This window comes from Esox lucius, chromosome 15, assembly GCF_011004845.1.
Source record: "Esox lucius isolate fEsoLuc1 chromosome 15, fEsoLuc1.pri, whole genome shotgun sequence".
Lineage (NCBI taxonomy): Eukaryota > Metazoa > Chordata > Actinopteri > Esociformes > Esocidae > Esox > Esox lucius.
The window spans coordinates 12,800,772-12,819,116 of NC_047583.1; the positions used below are offsets into that span (position 1 = coordinate 12,800,772).

The 18,345-nt window shown below is 41.1% G+C and overlaps 1 protein-coding gene across 1 annotated transcript; it reads right to left on the reverse strand.

Moving 5' to 3' along the window:
* Positions 1-1,220: 1,220 nt before the first annotated feature.
* On the reverse strand, positions 1,221-14,768 carry zgc:162989 (protein phosphatase 1 regulatory subunit 14B). The gene is given in 4 exon segments (NM_001310928.1): positions 1,221-1,662; positions 1,861-1,893; positions 2,302-2,382; positions 14,443-14,768. Coding segments are annotated over 4 exon segments (372 nt in total). The 5' UTR covers positions 14,632-14,768; the 3' UTR covers positions 1,221-1,593.
* Between the last annotated feature and the right edge of the window lie 3,577 nt (positions 14,769-18,345).

Consider the following 18,345-nt stretch of genomic DNA (forward strand, 5'->3'; position numbering starts at 1 on the left):
TATTCTCAACCTCACCATCCTATAAAAAAGTAGCACCAGGTTAGTGGCATTTTTGGTCTGTTTCCATGTTCTTTTCCCCTAACCCTTTCATATATATATGGGAAGGCTGGTATGACGGTGCAGGATAACTGCTTATTTATTTTCATGATGCTGAAACAGACACTCAGTGACAACCTCACATGTACATTGCACAAATAAATTGCACATTTGGTATGATGCATGGTCCCAGATAGTACTGTCAGAGGCAGTTTTTTTGTCAGTCTCCGTTGTAATCTATCTTCGGCTGGGACTCTTGACATTATTTTCGTTTTTTCTGTAGCTGCTTGTAATGTAGATGGAAGGAATGTAAACAGTGTCTGCAAAGATATCAGATGAAAAGTGATATCCCCTCTGTGTGCCCTACTTCTCCCATGGCTAAAATAACCATCATAAATTGTCGCTCCTTTGGCATCCTCCTCCAGGTTTCACCACTCATACACCAGGACAGCCACAGAAAAGCTAGGTGGGAGGATGAAAAATCAGGAGAATTACTGTAATGGAACCCTTTACTAAATTAACTTGTATGACTGAGAGAGAGGGCCAGAGTGCAGTTTCATTTGGGTGCATTACTGTCTGGCTGACTCTGGAGGGCCATAACGAAGCTCAACTCCAGGGATTATGTCCATTAGGGCCAGATGGAGGACTTCTCTGTGTTTGCCTATCATGGTTATCTCATACAATGACCACAGGCAGTAATGGATGCAGATTGGGTTTTCTTTTTCAAACAGTTTTTACTTCCAATCACAGAGATGAATTTCAGGCATGTCGTGAAATTGAGAATCTGTTTCACATCATGAGCACAACAAGGGACAGAGATGCCCTTTAATAAATATATGTGTAATTTGTATCAAAGCATCTCTGTTATATATGCAGAATATTTAGAATACTCTGCATATATAATTTTGGAATGCTTGATGATGCAGATTCATCCACTGGTGCCGAATTGAATTGTATATTGATGGTTGAAGTCAGGCATTAGGAAGAATGTCGACTGCGCCACAATAGCAGAGAGGTAAAACTGCCTTAGGGCTGTGGGGGCTGCCATTTCCGCTGTCCTATTTCTGCTGGCTTGTCTCATCTTGCAGTCTCTCCAGTGTTGAGCTTACAGGTTTTAGGTTTTACACCCTCTGCCCTTCTAAAAATGATCAAGTCGTCCATAAACAGCTAGACATCCAGAGCTGTGTCTCAAAAAAGCAGCTTTTATTGACGCACAACACCGTAATCAGAACAAAAATATATGTACATAAATAGGCAAACACAAATATACAGTCTTACACAAAAACAGAACATTCTGTGTGAGTAATAGACAAAACATATTATTACTGGTACATGTACTCGGTGGAATCAACATTTTAAAACTGTCCATAAATAACATAATAAAAAACACCAATCAAAACCCATAGTTCTTTTTACAGACCAATATTGACCCATGTGTGCAGAAAGAGGGTTCCATCAGCATGTTACTGCACACACCACATCCAGAATGCCAGGCAATGACGCGGTGGGTCGGGGAGATCAGGAAGTTTCACGTTGTCTTCGTTCTTTGTCCTTAAATTATTTCTTCAGGGACCCTGACATTTTGCGTAGACCCTTCATTCTATAAAGCAGCCCATTGATGAAGTCCTGCAGGAAAAGAAGAGAAAATGAGTTTATGCTACCTGTTGTAGCAACTGACAGACAGTTCAACTCACTCTTTCTCACACTGAGTTTGAGCAGGGGACTGCTGAATCACAATTACTTTGTAGATAGAAAATGGGCACTTGGAAAAAAATTTTCTTTTTCGATATATGACCATGGGAATTATGCAAGCTTGTGTCTCACCTCTTTTGGCTTGCCACATTCTTGCAGTAATTCCTGAAAGTAGATATAAACAAACATAGCTTCAGGAAGTGCAGTGAACATTGCTCTTTCACGTAAAACATTGTGCAATGCCAAAAACTGAGGTCAAGAGCTTGTAAAGCAATTACCTTACATTGTTAAATGCATATTCACTGGTTTGTGTCTGAAGTAAACAAGGGCAAAGCTGAAGTGTACATTTCTTCCTAATACTGGGACCCACCAAGTGGCTTTTGTATAGAAAAAGCTCAGCATTTGTTAAATGTTTCTGTTTTCCCTGTTTGCGTTTGTCTGTAATGATCTTGTTTTATACTATGTTGAAAGGAATGTTGGAAGAAATAAATGACTGGAGTACTGTAATCTTATTCTAGATACCTACATGTTTCTGGTTGTCTCTGTTGTGGAGTAAATTGTGGGCTCACTCACCTGCAGTCTGGACCGCTGTTCCCCGTCTGACAACTCCAGCAACTCTTCTATGTCAATCTCTAACTCTGGGATCTCGTCCTCCTGAAAAGACAGAGATAGGAAGAGACTGAAAGAAGTGGTCAGTGACAACAGACAAAAAGCACATCCTATCGAGCCAGTCAGCCTTTTCTCCCATTACTTGCTCAACCAGGATATAGGGTTGAAGGAGAGTGTTCCTCTGGCTAACAACAACAATTTAGCTTGCTGCATGAGGAGTCATTATTACAAAGTGTGGCTAGGTAACACTCCCTGCCCAGTCCTTCTAACAGAAATGGTGAGCTATTTGCACCGCTCTTTGTGGAACTGCCAGTGCTCTGTTGATATGCTGTAACTAGAATATGAACCCAGATCGTTACAACCATTATTGAGCTTGCAGGTGCCCTCAGACCATTGTAGAGCTCAGGAGCCCCTACTTCGACCTTGAGTCCCAGTGTAGTCTTTTAATTGTATTTTCATTATTGTATATTTAATGAACAACTGTCGATGACTCCCGCTTTTTACATTTTCTCTTGTTCTAAAGGTCAGAACCAAAATGTTTGCTGAGGTTCAGCCATTATCCTCTGGAATAGCATGCCAGAGAATCTCAGTTACAGAAAACATTTTAAAGGATATTAAAATACTGCTTTTAGAAATACCATACATTTTCTAGGCTTGTATAATATTTATTTGTATTAATTATTCTTGTATTTTTAATGTATTAGGCAGGGATTTAAACTGAAAGCAAGTTATGGACGCTATTTATCATTAATAGCTTTGAAATAACGTTATAAAGGTTTCTATGTGTGGATTCCTCGAGTTACAATAAATTCTTACGGAATTTAAGAATCTCTGTGATCTAATGTAATTTATCATAACCTGATACAAACCTGGAAATCTCCTTATCCTATTAACTCAGAAAACCATGTAACCAGAGTTCACAGTAATCCAGTTACAGTGGGGAGAACATGTATTTCATACACTGCCGATTTTGCAGGTTTTCCTACTTACAAAGCATGTAGAGGTCTGTAATTTATATCATAGGTACACTTCAACTGTGAGAGACGGAATCTAAAACAAAAATCCAGAAAATCACATTGTATGATTTTTAAGTAATTAATTTGCATTTTATTGCATGACGTATGTATTTGATACATCAGAAAAGCAGAACTTAATATTTGGTACAGAAACCTTTGTTTGCAAATACAGAGATCACAGGTTTCCTGTAGTTCTTGACCAGGTTTTCACACACTGCAGCAGGGATTTGGCCCACTCCTCCATACAGACCTTCTCCAGATCCTTCAAGTTTCGGGGCTGTCGCTGGGCAATACGGACTTTCAGCTCCCTCCAAAGATTTTCTGATGTATCAAATACTTATGTCATGCAATAAAATGCAAATTAATTACTTCAAAATCATACAATGTGATTTTCTGGATTTTTGTTTTAGATTCCGTCACTCACAGTTGAAGAGTACCTATGATAGAAATTATAGACTTGTACATGTTCTCCCCACTGTATCTCCTGGCAATGTAAGTTACAAGACCAGTATGTGAATGAGTGTCTGCCAATTTCGAGAAACATTGCAAATATCACACACACATTTCAAAGATTCTGCAAATATAACACAAACACTGAGGTAATTGTAATCAATCTGGCTGATATTTCCCATTTAAAGACCGTTTACAGAGAGGAAACAATGACAGCATCCTTCAGGACACAGAAGGCTAAGCACGGAAATAACCAGAGTCAGCAGGTGTAGTTTCAGATTTGACAAGTAAAGGGCCTTTAAAAAAAGAATTTTCCAGTTAGGGGGGTTTAATGGCAGGTCTGTGGAAGATGGCAGGTTTCTGGATGAGGAGATATCTAATCGATGAGGCCAGTGCCAAGTGGCGGAAGAGATCTACAGCCCGTCCAGAGTCCCCTGTGTATCCCTGTAATTCATAAACGCTGCCAGGTCTGACTGTGATTCTGCAGACTGGCAATATTCCACAGGAGCAGGCCATGCAGGGCTGTGCTGGGCCAGCAAACCACGGATACGCAGTGATCCTCCCTCGGCCTGACTCTGCCTTGAGACCGCAGGGCGATGGACAGCACCCCAGAATATTAATGAGAGGGAAACTTTAGAAGGGGGAAACATTTATGAATTTCCAGTAGCTCTTCGGTGTTGTATACTGTGTGTGGTTGAATGCTTTTTGTTTGTCTAATTATGTAATCAAAGCAGAGCAAAATGGCAGCCGGGGCAATGTGTGGATGGCCTTTCCTCTGACAAATCAAAGGTATGTTTTGGTGTTCCTCAAGGCTCGGTTCTGGGCCCATTATTGTTCTCACTATATATGCTGTCTCTGGGTGATGTAATCCGGAATCACAATATACATTTTCGCTGTTATGCTGATGACACACAGTTATATACACTCACCAAAAGGATTATTAGGAACACCATACTAATACTGTGTTTGACCCCCTTTCGCCTTCAGAACTGCCTTAATTCTACGTGGCATTGATTCAACAAGGCGCTGAAAGCATTCTTTAGAAATGTTGGCCCATATTGATAGGATAGTATCTTGCAGTTGATGGAGATTTGTGGGATGCACATCCAGGGCACGAAGCTCCCGTTCCACCACATCCCAAAGATGCTCTATTGGGTTGAGATCTGGTGACTGTGGGGGCCATTTCAGTACAGTGAACTCATTGTCATGTTCAAGAAACTAATTTGAAATGATTCAAGCTTTGTGACATGGTGCATTCTCCTGCTGGAAGTAGCCATCAGAGGATGGGTACATGGTGGTCATTAAGGGATGGACATGGTCAGAAACAATGCTCAGGTAGCCCGTGGCATTTAAACGATGCCCAATTGGCACTAAGGGGCCTAAAGTGTGCCAAGAAAACATCCCCCACACCATTACACCACCACCACCACCCTGCACAGTGTTAACAAGGGATGATGGATCCATGTTCTCATTCTGTTATGCCAAATTCTGACTCTACCATCTGAATGTCTCAACAGAAATTAAGACTCATCAGACCAGGCAACATTCTTCCAGTCTTCAATTGTCCAATTTTGGTGAGCTCATGCAAATTGTAGCCTCTTTTTCATATTTGTAGTGGAAATCAGTGGTACCCGGTGGGGTCTTCTGCTGTTGTAGCCCAACTGCCTCAAGGTTGTGCGTGTTGTGGCTTCACAAATGCTTTGCTGCATACCTCGGTTGTAACGAGTGGTTATTTCAGTCAAAGTTGCTCTTCTATCAGCTTGAATCAGTCAGCCCATTCTCCTCTGACCTCTAGCATCAACAAGGCATTTTCGCCCATAGGACTGCCACAAACTGGATGTTTTTCCCTTTTCACACCATTCTTTGTAAACCCTAGAAATGGTTGTGCGTGAAAATCCCAGTAACTGAGCAGATTGTGTAATACTCAGACCGGCCCGTCTATCACCAACAACCATGCCACGCTCAAAATTGCTTAAATCACCTTTCTTTCCCATTCTGACATTCAGTTTGGAGTTCAGGAGATTGTCTTGACCAGGACCACACCCCTAAAAGCATTGAAGCAACTGCCATGTGATTGGTTGATTAGATAATTGCATTAATGAGAAATTGAACAGGTGTTCCTAATAATCCTTTAGGTGAGTGTATTTCAATGAAGCATGGAGAAGCCCCAAAATTAGCTACTTTGGAAGCATGCGTTTAGGATATTAGGAAGTGGATGACAGAGAACTTCTTGGTTTTAAACTTAAGAAAAACAGAAATGTTTATTTTAGGACTCAAGAAACAAAGAGCTTTGTTGGCAGAACCTCAACAACTGCATGGTCGTATCCCAAAAAACTGTAAGAAACCTCAGTGTTACCCTTGACTCTGACCTATCCTTTGACATAGAAAATATGTCTCAAGATTTGCTTATTTTCATCTTTGAAACTTTCAATCAAAAACTGATGTAGAAAAACTAATCCATAGCTTTGTGACTTCTAGATAAGATTACTGCAATGCTCTTCTTTCCGGTAACCCTGACAAATCAATAAATAAACTTCAATTAGTGCTACACACAGCTGCTAGAATCCTAACTAGAAAAAAATTTAACACATTATTCCAGTACTAGCCTCTTTACAATGGCTGCCTGTTAGGTTTAGGGCTGATTTTTAAGGTTTTATTGTTTAACCTATCAATCAATACATGGACTTGCTCCTACTTACCTCGCTGAAAGTATCCAGCCATACCTACACGTAAGCTTAAATGCAGGCCTTTTAATTGTACCTAGAATTTCTAAACAAACAACCAGAGGCAGGGCCTTCTCTCATAGAGCTCCACTACTGTGGAATGATTTGCCAATTAAGGTTAGAAATGAAAACTCAGTGCAAACTTTCAAGTGTCTACTAAAGACTAATCTCTACAGCACGGACGCCCTCTCTCCAATGCCATTCATGGGTGGAGTCACTGGCTTGTTGTTGTCTCTCTGTTGCGCAACTGGGCTGTAATCTGCTGGCAATACTCGGCCCTCATTCAGGGTGGTTGCGGTTGGTGTGTGTCCCTTTGGTTGATGCTTGGCAATGTGGGTGGATTGATTTCCTGCCTGTTGGGCCCTGTCTGGGGCCTCCCCCATATAGGGCCACAGTGTCACCGGACCCCCCTGTCTCAGCCCCAAGGTCTTACGTTGCTATATTATTGTGCTAAGGGAGTAGGGTCAGTACCCCTTCTCCACTATAAATCCTTGTAAATATAAGGAATGCATTTTCTAAATGTTCCCTGTCTCCTGCTGTTTTGAAATTTAGGAGGACATGAGGTCCTGGCCCGCACCTGAAGAGTACCTGGCTTGAAAGACCCCTTGCTGTCCCTGTCCAAAGACCTCCTGTTTGTGTTGCAGATCAAGACTATACCTGACGATTTCAGCTGCCACTGTGCTGACACCTCCCCCTCTCCCGTGTTGTCCCTTTCCTTGTCCATCTGGTCATGCTTCTGACCTGGACTAAGTTTAAATAGACTCTGGACTCAGCCCACATGCATTTATCAGCCCACAGGTCACCCCTCTGAGCCTGGGTCCTCTCTAGGTTTCTTCCTAAATTTCGGCCTTCTTAGGGAGTTTTTCCTAGCCACTGAAATTCAACACTACTGTTGTTTGCTCTTTGGGGTTTAAGGCTGGGTGTTTTGTAAAAGCACTTTGTGACAACTGCTGATGTAAAAAGGGCTTTATAAATACATTTGATTGATTGAATAGCTAGGGCTGTAAATGTCTTGGCAGCATTTTAAAGTTAGGAAAACATTTGACATTAATTAAAATGAATGTTGGCAGTTACTGTTGAATACATGAATAACAAAGCAGTTTTTGGAGTATGATTTTAGCCCCCACCATATGGATTACAACTTCTATTTTAATGAGTAATTTTATGCTGAGGGATTTTATCAGGATACGATGACCTATGTATGATGATCTTTGTGTTCATGCCAACACAGCCTATGGGTTCATTAGGGGTATTTCAATTTAAAGAGGTTGCTACATACATTATATTCATCCATTTAATATTGACATCATATAAATGCATCATGAGCATAATTTAACTGTACCCAAGCAGCTGTCAAGAAACACTACAGCCTGTAAAGGTGCTTTAAACTATGATTTATACATATTAGATGGTATCTCACCTGTTACAGGCTTTGGTAACTTAAAAGTGCATCTTGGACATCTTAAGGTTAACAAAACATATGACTATACTGTGAAATGACAATTAAATTTTCTCAATACTACAGCATTTCGGTTTTGAAATGCTACAAATTGCTTAAGTTAAGTGCTGTAAGCCTAAAAGGTATCTGATTAATCATCTAGAAATGACAGCACCCACTGTACCCCCATTTTAGGGTGCCAAATTTGACAACTGGCTTCACAGCTGTTTCCTATTACGAAGATGTGTTTGCAGCATTAGTGAAATAAAGCACTGGTGTGCACAAATGGCACAAACGGCAAATTAGCTGGTAGACCAAGAAAAGCCTCTGCAGTGGAAGACCACAGATTGCTCATAATAATAACAACTACTGTCTAACAGATCAAGAACACTCTCTAGGAGGTAGGCATGAATGTCAGCCACTACCCTCCAAAGAACACAGTAGCCAAACTACAGTGGCTGTACTGCAACAGGATGACCTCAAAAGTGTATAATAGAGCCCATTTCAAATTTATGGAAAGAGGTTTTGGACAGAAAAAACAAAGATTTAAATATTGAAGAGTGATGGTAAGAGGAAACTGGAAAAAAGAAGGAACTGACATACTGAAATTGGGTGGGGGTGTTTTGAGCATGTATGACTGCAACTGGGACTGGCTCACTGGCTCACTTACCGAAACAAGACAGAAACTTTTTGTCTCCTTAGATCCAACAAACCCATTTGCCTGCCCTTTATCATGCTTTAGGACAATTACCCCAAAACACAATGCCCTAGGTACCAAGCAGGTTTCAGTGCCAAAGAAAGTTCTTGATTGACCTAGTCAATCAGCCAACCTGAATCCAATTGTCAATGCTTTTCACATGCTACAGACAAGACTGATGGCAAAAACAAAACAAACAGGAACGGAAGATGGTTGCATTACTGACCTGAAAGAACATCACCATGGAAAGTATCCAATGTCTGCTGATGCCTATGGGTTGCAGACTATGTAAAAGTTATGCAACTAAGTACTTAACATGACTACGTTATTATACATAATGTTAAGAAGTCCCTAAAATATGATGGGGGGACAATGTAGACAACGTGCTTTAATTATCCCAAAAAAATTTACCATCCGATATTAATAAACATAACTTCAAATGAAGCTGAAAACCTGCACTTAACTGCATAGTCTTTGAATAATTTCAAATCTGTTGTTATAATACAGAGACAAAAATATCAAAAAATGTGTTACTATCCAAATACTTTAAGAGTTCAGTATTTATTCCTTAACTTATTTTGGCCTGAACTAAAACAGGAGGCTGTTACGTAGGCTGGTGGACAGGGAAACCAATCAAACACTGCTTGTTGCATCTTTGCAGCCAATACCTGAATTTAATAAACGTTGCAGCAGTTTTTCGTGAACTGCATTGGTCCTTTGCTTAAATATTGGTAATCAACCATGTTTGATTTAATGTGCCATTATTCCTTTCTCTGAGGTCATTCCAATTAGAAACCCATTGTTATTAAGGCCCTTGTGAATTTGTCTTCAATATTTGGAAAACCCCAGGTTTGAATTACATGTCAAATGTTGTCAAGCAAACACTACAGACGTTTGGTTTCACCCAGTGCCCCTGTACTGCATATCACCCAGAGTCCCATGGTGCTCATAAAATATTTATTCAGATATTGAAGTCAAGTATGAAGGGTTACCTCTACTACTGTTTGTAGCACATAAGTCATTCAAGAGTCTCTGTGTTTCAGTCCGAATGAGCTGGTGTTTGGACATAACATCAGAGGTCCTTTCAACTTCAAAAACATAAACAAATCTGTTGAAGTGCTGTAAGCTTTGCCAGAGAGAAAAGAGAAAGAAATTTTGGCACAATCAAAAGGCCCAAAGTCATGGGACATCATTTACCAAACATGCATGAGCACAAATCTGAGAGTAAACCATGAGTGGGATCATTTCCATACAAACTGAGACATATCAATATAAAAGTTTTCTTGTGAGTTCATAAAGCCATGATCATGTGTACATATTGTCAATTGGTGCTAGGTAACTGCTTGTTAATTTCAATGTGGTATGTGACACATAAGAGATGCTGTTTATTATGGTGGGAAGGTGGTTTTGTCGATACGATTTTTAAGGGCCGGACACCATAAAGATTTTAAAAATATATATATATGTATACCTGTATATAGTAGCTCAAACAGAAGGGAAAAAAAGAAAAAAAGAAATCACTATTAACCTAAATGAATACAGTTGTGGATATGAAATGGGTTCTATAACCTGGTTATGAATTGATTTGTTATGTAGATCCTACACTATTTAATCTAGAAACCTTGCTTTAAACTTAACATGTGTAGACAGACCTGGATAAAGTTATTTTTACTTTTTGATTTATATTTGTTCAATTATTATTATTATTAATTAAACTTTTTTCTAAATAATCAGCAACTTTTCCCAACATTTTCAAAAAGAAAATCAGTTTTAGTCATTTACAGTCATTGTAAACACATCAACTTATACAAAAAACGAGAGTTGTTTAAAAAAGAGGCTGATTTTGAACTCAGGCGAGACTGATTTAATCGTTAATATCCTTTACTAATATCCCTTCTGTTTTCTTGGAAGAGGTTTGTGTTGCCACCAATAAAAACATACCAAAGCGGATTCACATGCCATACAATAATGTTTCTGAGGTCATCTGAAGAGGCCAATGTTTGTGACAAGTTAAATAAGGAAGCAACTAGCATTTAATACTGTATACATTGAAATACAAGCCTTATCATGCATTTGTTAATGAATAATGACCCCAAATAATGACTCTAAAGTACAGGTGCTGGTCATAAAATTAGAATATCATCAAAAAGTTGATTTATTTCAGGAATTCCATTCAAAGAGTGAAACTAGTATAATGTTCATTCCACCCAGACTGATATATTTCAAGTGTTTATTTCTTTTAATTTTGATGATTATAACTGACAACTAATGAAAACCCCAAATTCAGTATCTCAGAAAATTTGAATATTGTGAAAAGGTTCAATATTGAAGACACCTGGTGCCACACTGTAATTAGCTAATTAACTCAAAACACCTGCAAAGGCCTTTAAACAGTCTCTCAATCTAGTTCTGTAGGCAACACAACCATGGGGAAGACTGCTGACTTGACAGCTGTCCAAAAGACGACCATTGACACCGTGCACAAGGAGGGCAAGACATAAAAGGTCATTGCTAAAGAGGCTGGCTGTTCACAGAGCTCTGTGTCCAAGCACATTAATAGAGAGGCGAAGGGAAGGAAAAGATGTGGTAGAAAAAGGTGTACAAGCAATAGGGATAACCGCACCCTGGAGAGGATTGTGAAACAAAACCCATTCAAAAATGTGGGGGAGATTCACAAAGAGTGGACTGCAGCTGGAGTCAGTGCTTAAAGAACCACCACGCACAGACGTATGCAAGACATGGGTTTCAGCTGTCACATTCCTTGTGTCAAGCCACTCTTGAACAAGACTCAGCGTCAGAAGCGTCTCGCCTGGGCTAAAGACAAAAAGGACTGGACTGCTGCTGAGTTATGTTCTCTGATGAAAGTACATTTTGCATTTCCTTTGGAAATCAAGGTCCCAGAGTCTGGAGGAAGAGAAGATAAGCACAGAATCCACGTTGCTTGAAGTCCAGTGTAAAGTTTCCACAGTCAGTGATAGTTTGGGGTGCCATGTCATCTGCTGGTGTTGGCCCACTGTGTTTTCTGAGGTCCAAGGTCAATGCAGCCATCTACCAGGAAGTTTTAGAGCATTTCATGCTTCCTGCTGCTGACCAACTTTATGCAGATGCAGATTTAATTTACCTGCACACAGTGCCAAAGCTACCAGTACCTGGTTTAAGGACCATGGTATCCCTGTTCTTAATTGGCCAGCAAACTCACCTGACCTTAACCCTATAGAAAATCTATGGGGTATTGTGAAGAGGAAGATGCGATACGCCAGACCCAACAATGCAGAAGAGCTGAAAGCCACTATCAGAGCAACCTGGGCTCTCATAACACCTGAGCAGTGCCACAGACTGATCGACTCCATGCCACGCCGCATTGCTGCAGTAATTCAGGCAAAAGGAGCCCCAACTAAGTATTGAGTGCTGTACATGCTCATACTTTTCATCTTCATACTTTTCAGTTGGCCAACATTTCTAAAAATATTTTTTTTGTATCGGTCTTAAGTAATATTCAAATTTTTGGAGATACTGAATTTGGGATTTTCATTAGTTGTCAGTTATAATCATCACAATTAAAATAAATAAACATTTGAAATATATCAGTCTGTGTGTAATGAATGAATATAATATACAAGTTTCACTTTTTGAATGGAATTAATGAAATAAATCAACTTTTTGATGATATTCTAATTTTATGACCAGCACCTGTACATCTGCAAAGAGTAAACAATAAAGGTATCTTTTAACAATAAATTTTTTGAGCCATACTAAAGGTTTGTGGTCACCAGAGACAGTGGTTTAGAATGCTGGACCACCCCAGGCAAAAGATCTAGGTCCGTTCTGAAGTGTTTTTCACATACCTTTTTCCTTAATATTTTATTTTTTCTTTGTCACATAAGAATGGTGACTATTTTCCTAAAAGGTGTGAAGTCAGCAACATGTTCCAGTGCTATAGCCCACACCAGAACCAACCAGTATGCTGCCTGCATAAATTAAGGACATCTCTAAATTATTCAGCTATTCACATGGGGCGGGCTGTAAATGCTTCCACACGGAAGAGTCAGAGTACCCAACCATAGTGTAACCGGCCTTCTCATGAATGCAAAATGAGCCATTAGTCAAGGCACCTGGGCCAGCCATGTCTCCCCTGGCCACACCAGCGGGTGGTGTCTAACAAACAACTAATCCACCTCAGACAAGACCGTTCGTCTAGCCACCTCTGAAATCTGACATTAAGACATAAGCTCCTAAATCCTCATGGTTAGGATTTATTGAGGTCGACCATGTGGGTCCTGACTGCAGACAATGTAGGATAGAAATGAAGGTCAACTCAGGCTGTGAAAAACAGCGTGTGCTCCCTAATTTGAAAACAGACAAATGGGATCAGTGTTTCATAAATGATGTTGAGGAATTACTCCAACTTGCAAGATAATGCAATATTATCCCAAGTAGGGTAATATCAATCAAATTTATTTTCAATCAATCAATCACATTTATTTATAAAGCCCTTTTTACAACAGCAGTTGTCACAAAGTGCTTTACAGAGACACCCGGCCTTAATGTGGACAATGTCAGTCAATCATCTAACGGTCAGTTGGTAGAGCAGGGCCATTGCAGCACCAGGGCTCTGGGTTTGATTTCCACAGGGAGCCAGGATGAAAAGGCATGAAAACAGATTCAGACATAATTTTTAAAGAACCTTAGCAAATATTACAAAAGAAAAAAAGCAGTAAAATCACAGTTACTTAGCTCACATTAGCGTTCCACTGGCCTGTTCTGGGCTGAACATGGACTATGAGCTGAGAGGAGACACTGGGTGTCTGTCATGAGACTGGCTGCAATAAAACTGCCTCCTTCCCATCTCAATCTGTGGAATGGAATCTGATCAAACCTTGTGCTGGCTGCCCAGCCCCAGATGCTGACCTCCCTTAAAATGCCCCAGGGCCCAATCTAGATTATGGGACTTTTTCCAGATAAAGTCCAGTCCCTACATGTAACTTTTCTGCAGAACTCAGAATGTATGAGGACACCACACATGCTTGAAGCTCTCTTGTGCCCTGAAGCAGTGGTGAGTGATATGTGGAGACAGTATTTTGTTTGGAGAGCCTCAGGTCATCTGTGGCCACTCACTGCCCCAGTGAATGAGAATCCCCATCCTTAAAACAGTTGTGTTATAATCTGATCACTAGCATCACACGAATGGTTCTGAATAAACCCCTCTGACCCAGCAGGGCCGTTTCTACTCACTTAGTAGCCAGGATTCTGTTGCCATGGCATCCCCTGAGACTCCCCAGGAAATAGATGCTGCCTCAGATATAACTGAATCTCCCCACACCGAACAGAAGTGCAGTTATGACATGGGGAGGGGGGGGGGTCGGTCCGTATAATTGTATCAGCCAACTATATTTATGTTGGAAAGATTTTTTGTGTTTTGGAATGTTCATTCAATGATACCAAGGTACAGAAAATGATACAGGATACAATCAGGTTATACAATGTATAATCATAATCTATAATCATGTAAAATCATAAAAAACGCCTGATTCGCTAATTTATAACACCATACCATAGTCAACTACTACACAGATAATGCAGTCATAAACAATCAAAGTTCTGTATTCTGTGCGAGCAAAGCGTTGGGGAACCGAACACGCACAACCACACCTCTGTTTGGAAATTGCTCTCCTCTTTCCTCCATGCCACACGTTGGAAAACCCGACCCTCCTCAGGCACTATACCGCTCCACGACCTGCAGGGTACCCACGCAGCCCCTCGAGACTAACGTCCACCACCTACCTCACAGTCGAAGAGCAGGTGCAGCTGATCGTCGATCCACTCCTCAATATCCAGCCTCCTCTGCAGGTCCTTGCGGTTGTATTTGACAGTCAGCTTGCCCAGTTTGCGATGAGGAGGCTCCTCTGTTTTATCTGCGGACTGGAACATCACCCTGGACTGGGTGCCTGGCTCCGACGCCGTGCCTGCCATGGCCTCGGCAAAACAGCGGAGGAAACACACACAGCTTCTTCTCTGTCTCCCTGGCTTTCTATCTGTCTCTGGTTCTATCCCTCCCACCCTCTTTACTGCTGTCTTTCTTGTGTTCTTGCCGTTTCTCCTTCCTCTGCTGCTCCAGCTCCCCTACATACCCACCTTGCTCTGTCTGCTCCTCTCTCTCTCTCTCTCTCTCTCTCTCGCTGTCTCGCTCTCTCGCTGTGTCGCTATCTCTTTCCCTCCCACCCTTCCTCCCTTGCAAGCTTGCTGCCTGTGGAGGACGGTAATGAAATGCGGTTGTGTGCGCGTGTCTAGGTGTGTGTGTATTATCCTGCTTTCTCAGGTGGGAGAGCATAGGTCAATTACAGGGACAACGACTGAGAAAAGGATTGGGTGAAACCAAAGCAAGGCGGAAGTGGTTAGCAAAAATCATTTTTGCCATTCTGAAATCAATTATTGACCCAAATGTATTTTTGTTACCAATTGCCCAGTGCATTCTAATCAGAACGGTATTGTTTCACTTCAGTTTATCAACCCTATATCAAGCATGGGTGTAAACTACATTCATCTACACTTATCACACTACCTGACTCTCCCTTACATGTGATCCAGACTTTATCTAGTGATCATTAGATCACCTCCCCATATTTATAACTGCCATTATCAGGTGTATGTTAGATAAGCCTTGAAGCCAACTTGGCTTCCTCAATTACACCTACATAAATGATGGATTAAAAGGATAGTGGGCAGGTAAATTCTACTAACCCTGTGATAAGGCTCTGAACAAAACCATTTCACTTGAGGTCAACTATCACCAGCAACTAAATTAGTAAATGTCAAATCTACTGCGCTTTCTGTGCCAAACTAGAACAACTGAGACTATAGGGATAACAAGGGGTACACCGTAGAGTTTCCATAGATCATATTACAATATTAACAACGGGACGCTGCTTTTTGTTTCGCCAGTGTGTATCAATCAGCCATAGCACTGCGTGTTTGCCTGCTGATTCACTGTCTGTTACAAACACTGAATTATTGAGTGCATCTGGCAGCTCACCTTTCCAGGCAAACAAATTCATTCATCATATCCACTGCTACCTGGTTGTGCACCAAGAGGCTGGCTGAAAGGGGACTTGGTCCTTGCACCAATGGATCAGGGTACCGTGGCTGTCTCTTTCTTCTAGGATAAGAGAAAGGAGGCTTACCTGGCATCTTTTTTTAAACTTATTTTACCTGGCAAGTTGAGTAAGAGCACATTATCAGCAACTACCTTGGAGTAATCAGGGTTAGCTGCCTTGCTCAGGGACAGAGCAACAGATTTTTCACCTGGTCGGCTCTGGATTCAATCTGGCATCTATTAGTTAGATGCTCTAGGCAACCTGCATAGATTGATTAATTTTCCTCATACAGTAACTAGAAAATAAGACAGGATTACATTGAAAATGTGAGGTTTAGGATGTTAAATCTAATGGGTGTGTGGGTTCATAATTACACTTTGCCAATGACCAACATTAAGAATGTGTGTGTGGTTACTGATTTGTACAAAGGACCATATTACAGTTTCATGCAACAGAATTCATCATACAGCCTCAGCTTCACGTAAAGCGTACATCAAAATTCTGACAGTTTTTCTCTTGAGTTCAGAATTCAGACAAGGAACTGATCATTCCAAGTGAGCTGGATAATTTTCTGTCTGACACTACCATCTTGTGGACAAAAAAACTGAATAGCATTAGACTGAAAATGTCTAATGTTCTCATAGAAAGATATCTTTGGCACTATGCATATTTACAATAAAAAGAATGGGTGAAAGAATAGGAACATGGTAATTTCGGGTTAGTATATATAATCACACCTGGTTCAGTATATGTAATCACACCTGGGTCAGTATATGTAATCACACCTGGGTCAGTATATGTAATCACACCTGGGTCAGTATATGTAATCACACCTCGGTCAGTATATGTAATCCCACCTTGGTCAGTATATGTAATCTCACCTGGGTCAGTATATGTAATCACACCTGGGTCAGTATATGTAATCCCCCCTGGGTCAGTATATATAATCACACCTGGGTCAGTATATGTAATCCCACCTGGGTCAGTATATGTAATCCCCCCTGGGTCAGTATATGTAATCACACCTGGGTCAGTATATGTTATCACACCTGGGTCAGTATATGCTATCACACCTGGATCAGTATATGTAATCCCACCTGGGTCAGTATATGTAATCACACCTGGGTCAGTATATGTAATCCCACCTGGGTCAGTATATGTAATCACACCTGGGTCAGTATATGTAATCACACCTGGGTCAGTATATGTTATCCCCCCTTGGTCTGTATATGTAATCACAACTGGGTCAGTATATGTAATCACACCTGGGTGTCTGTAGCAATAAAACTAATACCGGTGTTATAGTTCCCTACATAAGTATTGGGACAATTAAGTCAACACTTCTATTTTGGCTGTACATTCACCATACCAAATTTACACAACCTCTAAAGAATCTTGTCTATCTCCCAGTAACCGATGACTTGCACAATGCACTGGAGTTCCAGAGACTGGTGTTCTTCTCTCCTGGGCCTGTGTCCTGAAACCACACCCTCTGTCTGCATTGCCAGAACCCACCATGAACACATCCCTGTCTTCATATTCAGGGCCTGACAGAACTAGGTCAATGGTCAAAATACAATACTTTAAACATGCATCCCTCTTCTGTTCCTTTATTGAAATGATTAGTGCTTTAACCAGATATCCTCTGTCTAAGCAGAGTTCAGAAAGGTTTGGTAACGTATTTTAAAGTGACAGAAGAGGCCTATTTCAATCTCTGTAAAAACAACAAGGTTCTATTCTACCCCACTCTGATTCCCAGATGTACCACCCCCCCGCCTTCCCAGCAAGGACAAATGGAGACCTAAAACACAGACAACCTCAATACTTCAAGGCCTATAATGTTGATGAAGTGGAGACATAATCCACTGGCCCCTAAAACAGGGGAGAATGAAACGCAAAGAATGTATACATGTTAAAGGTAAGGTAATCTGGTATCTGTTTAGTGTGAAAGCTCTAACAGGGCTATTTTTATATCTGGCCCTAGAAGCCAGTTCCACTCCATTTTTTCATTGCAAGCCTCTAATCAGGGATCTATTCAGACTTAAGACACCAAATGGGTCCAATTAATGATGAGGTAGAACAGAAAACCAGCAGGCTCCGGCCCTCGTAGGGTAAGATTTGAATACCCCTGCTCCTGTATGTGTTCAGTGACAGGCTGGCACAGGAGAGCTGCAGGTCTAGACAAGCCAGCAGAATAGAACCCTGGAAACATGGGAGAGGGCCTCTGTTACGCACGCCTCCCGGAGGAGGGAGCGCAACACCCCGCTACACGTAAAGCGCCCTAGGACTTGACAGAATGGGTATGGGGTCGTGGGTGCAAGAATGGACGACAGAGACAGGACTACCGTTCACAGGACTATTTATTTAACGTAACGGTAATTCAGGGAAAAGGGGCTGGACGGAACCAAAGCAAAGAACATAAAGGTAAACCCAAACCCTCTAAACCTACCTTACCTGTCAAACAGAGATCTAACCTAACTAGCACCACTTGCGCCGGTGTTCTAACCAAACTACAGGGGGTGGTCCGCCCAGGTCTGACCTAGTGGTTTTAGACAGAGTAAAGCTACGGGAGGAGTATGCCCCAGGGCCTCTT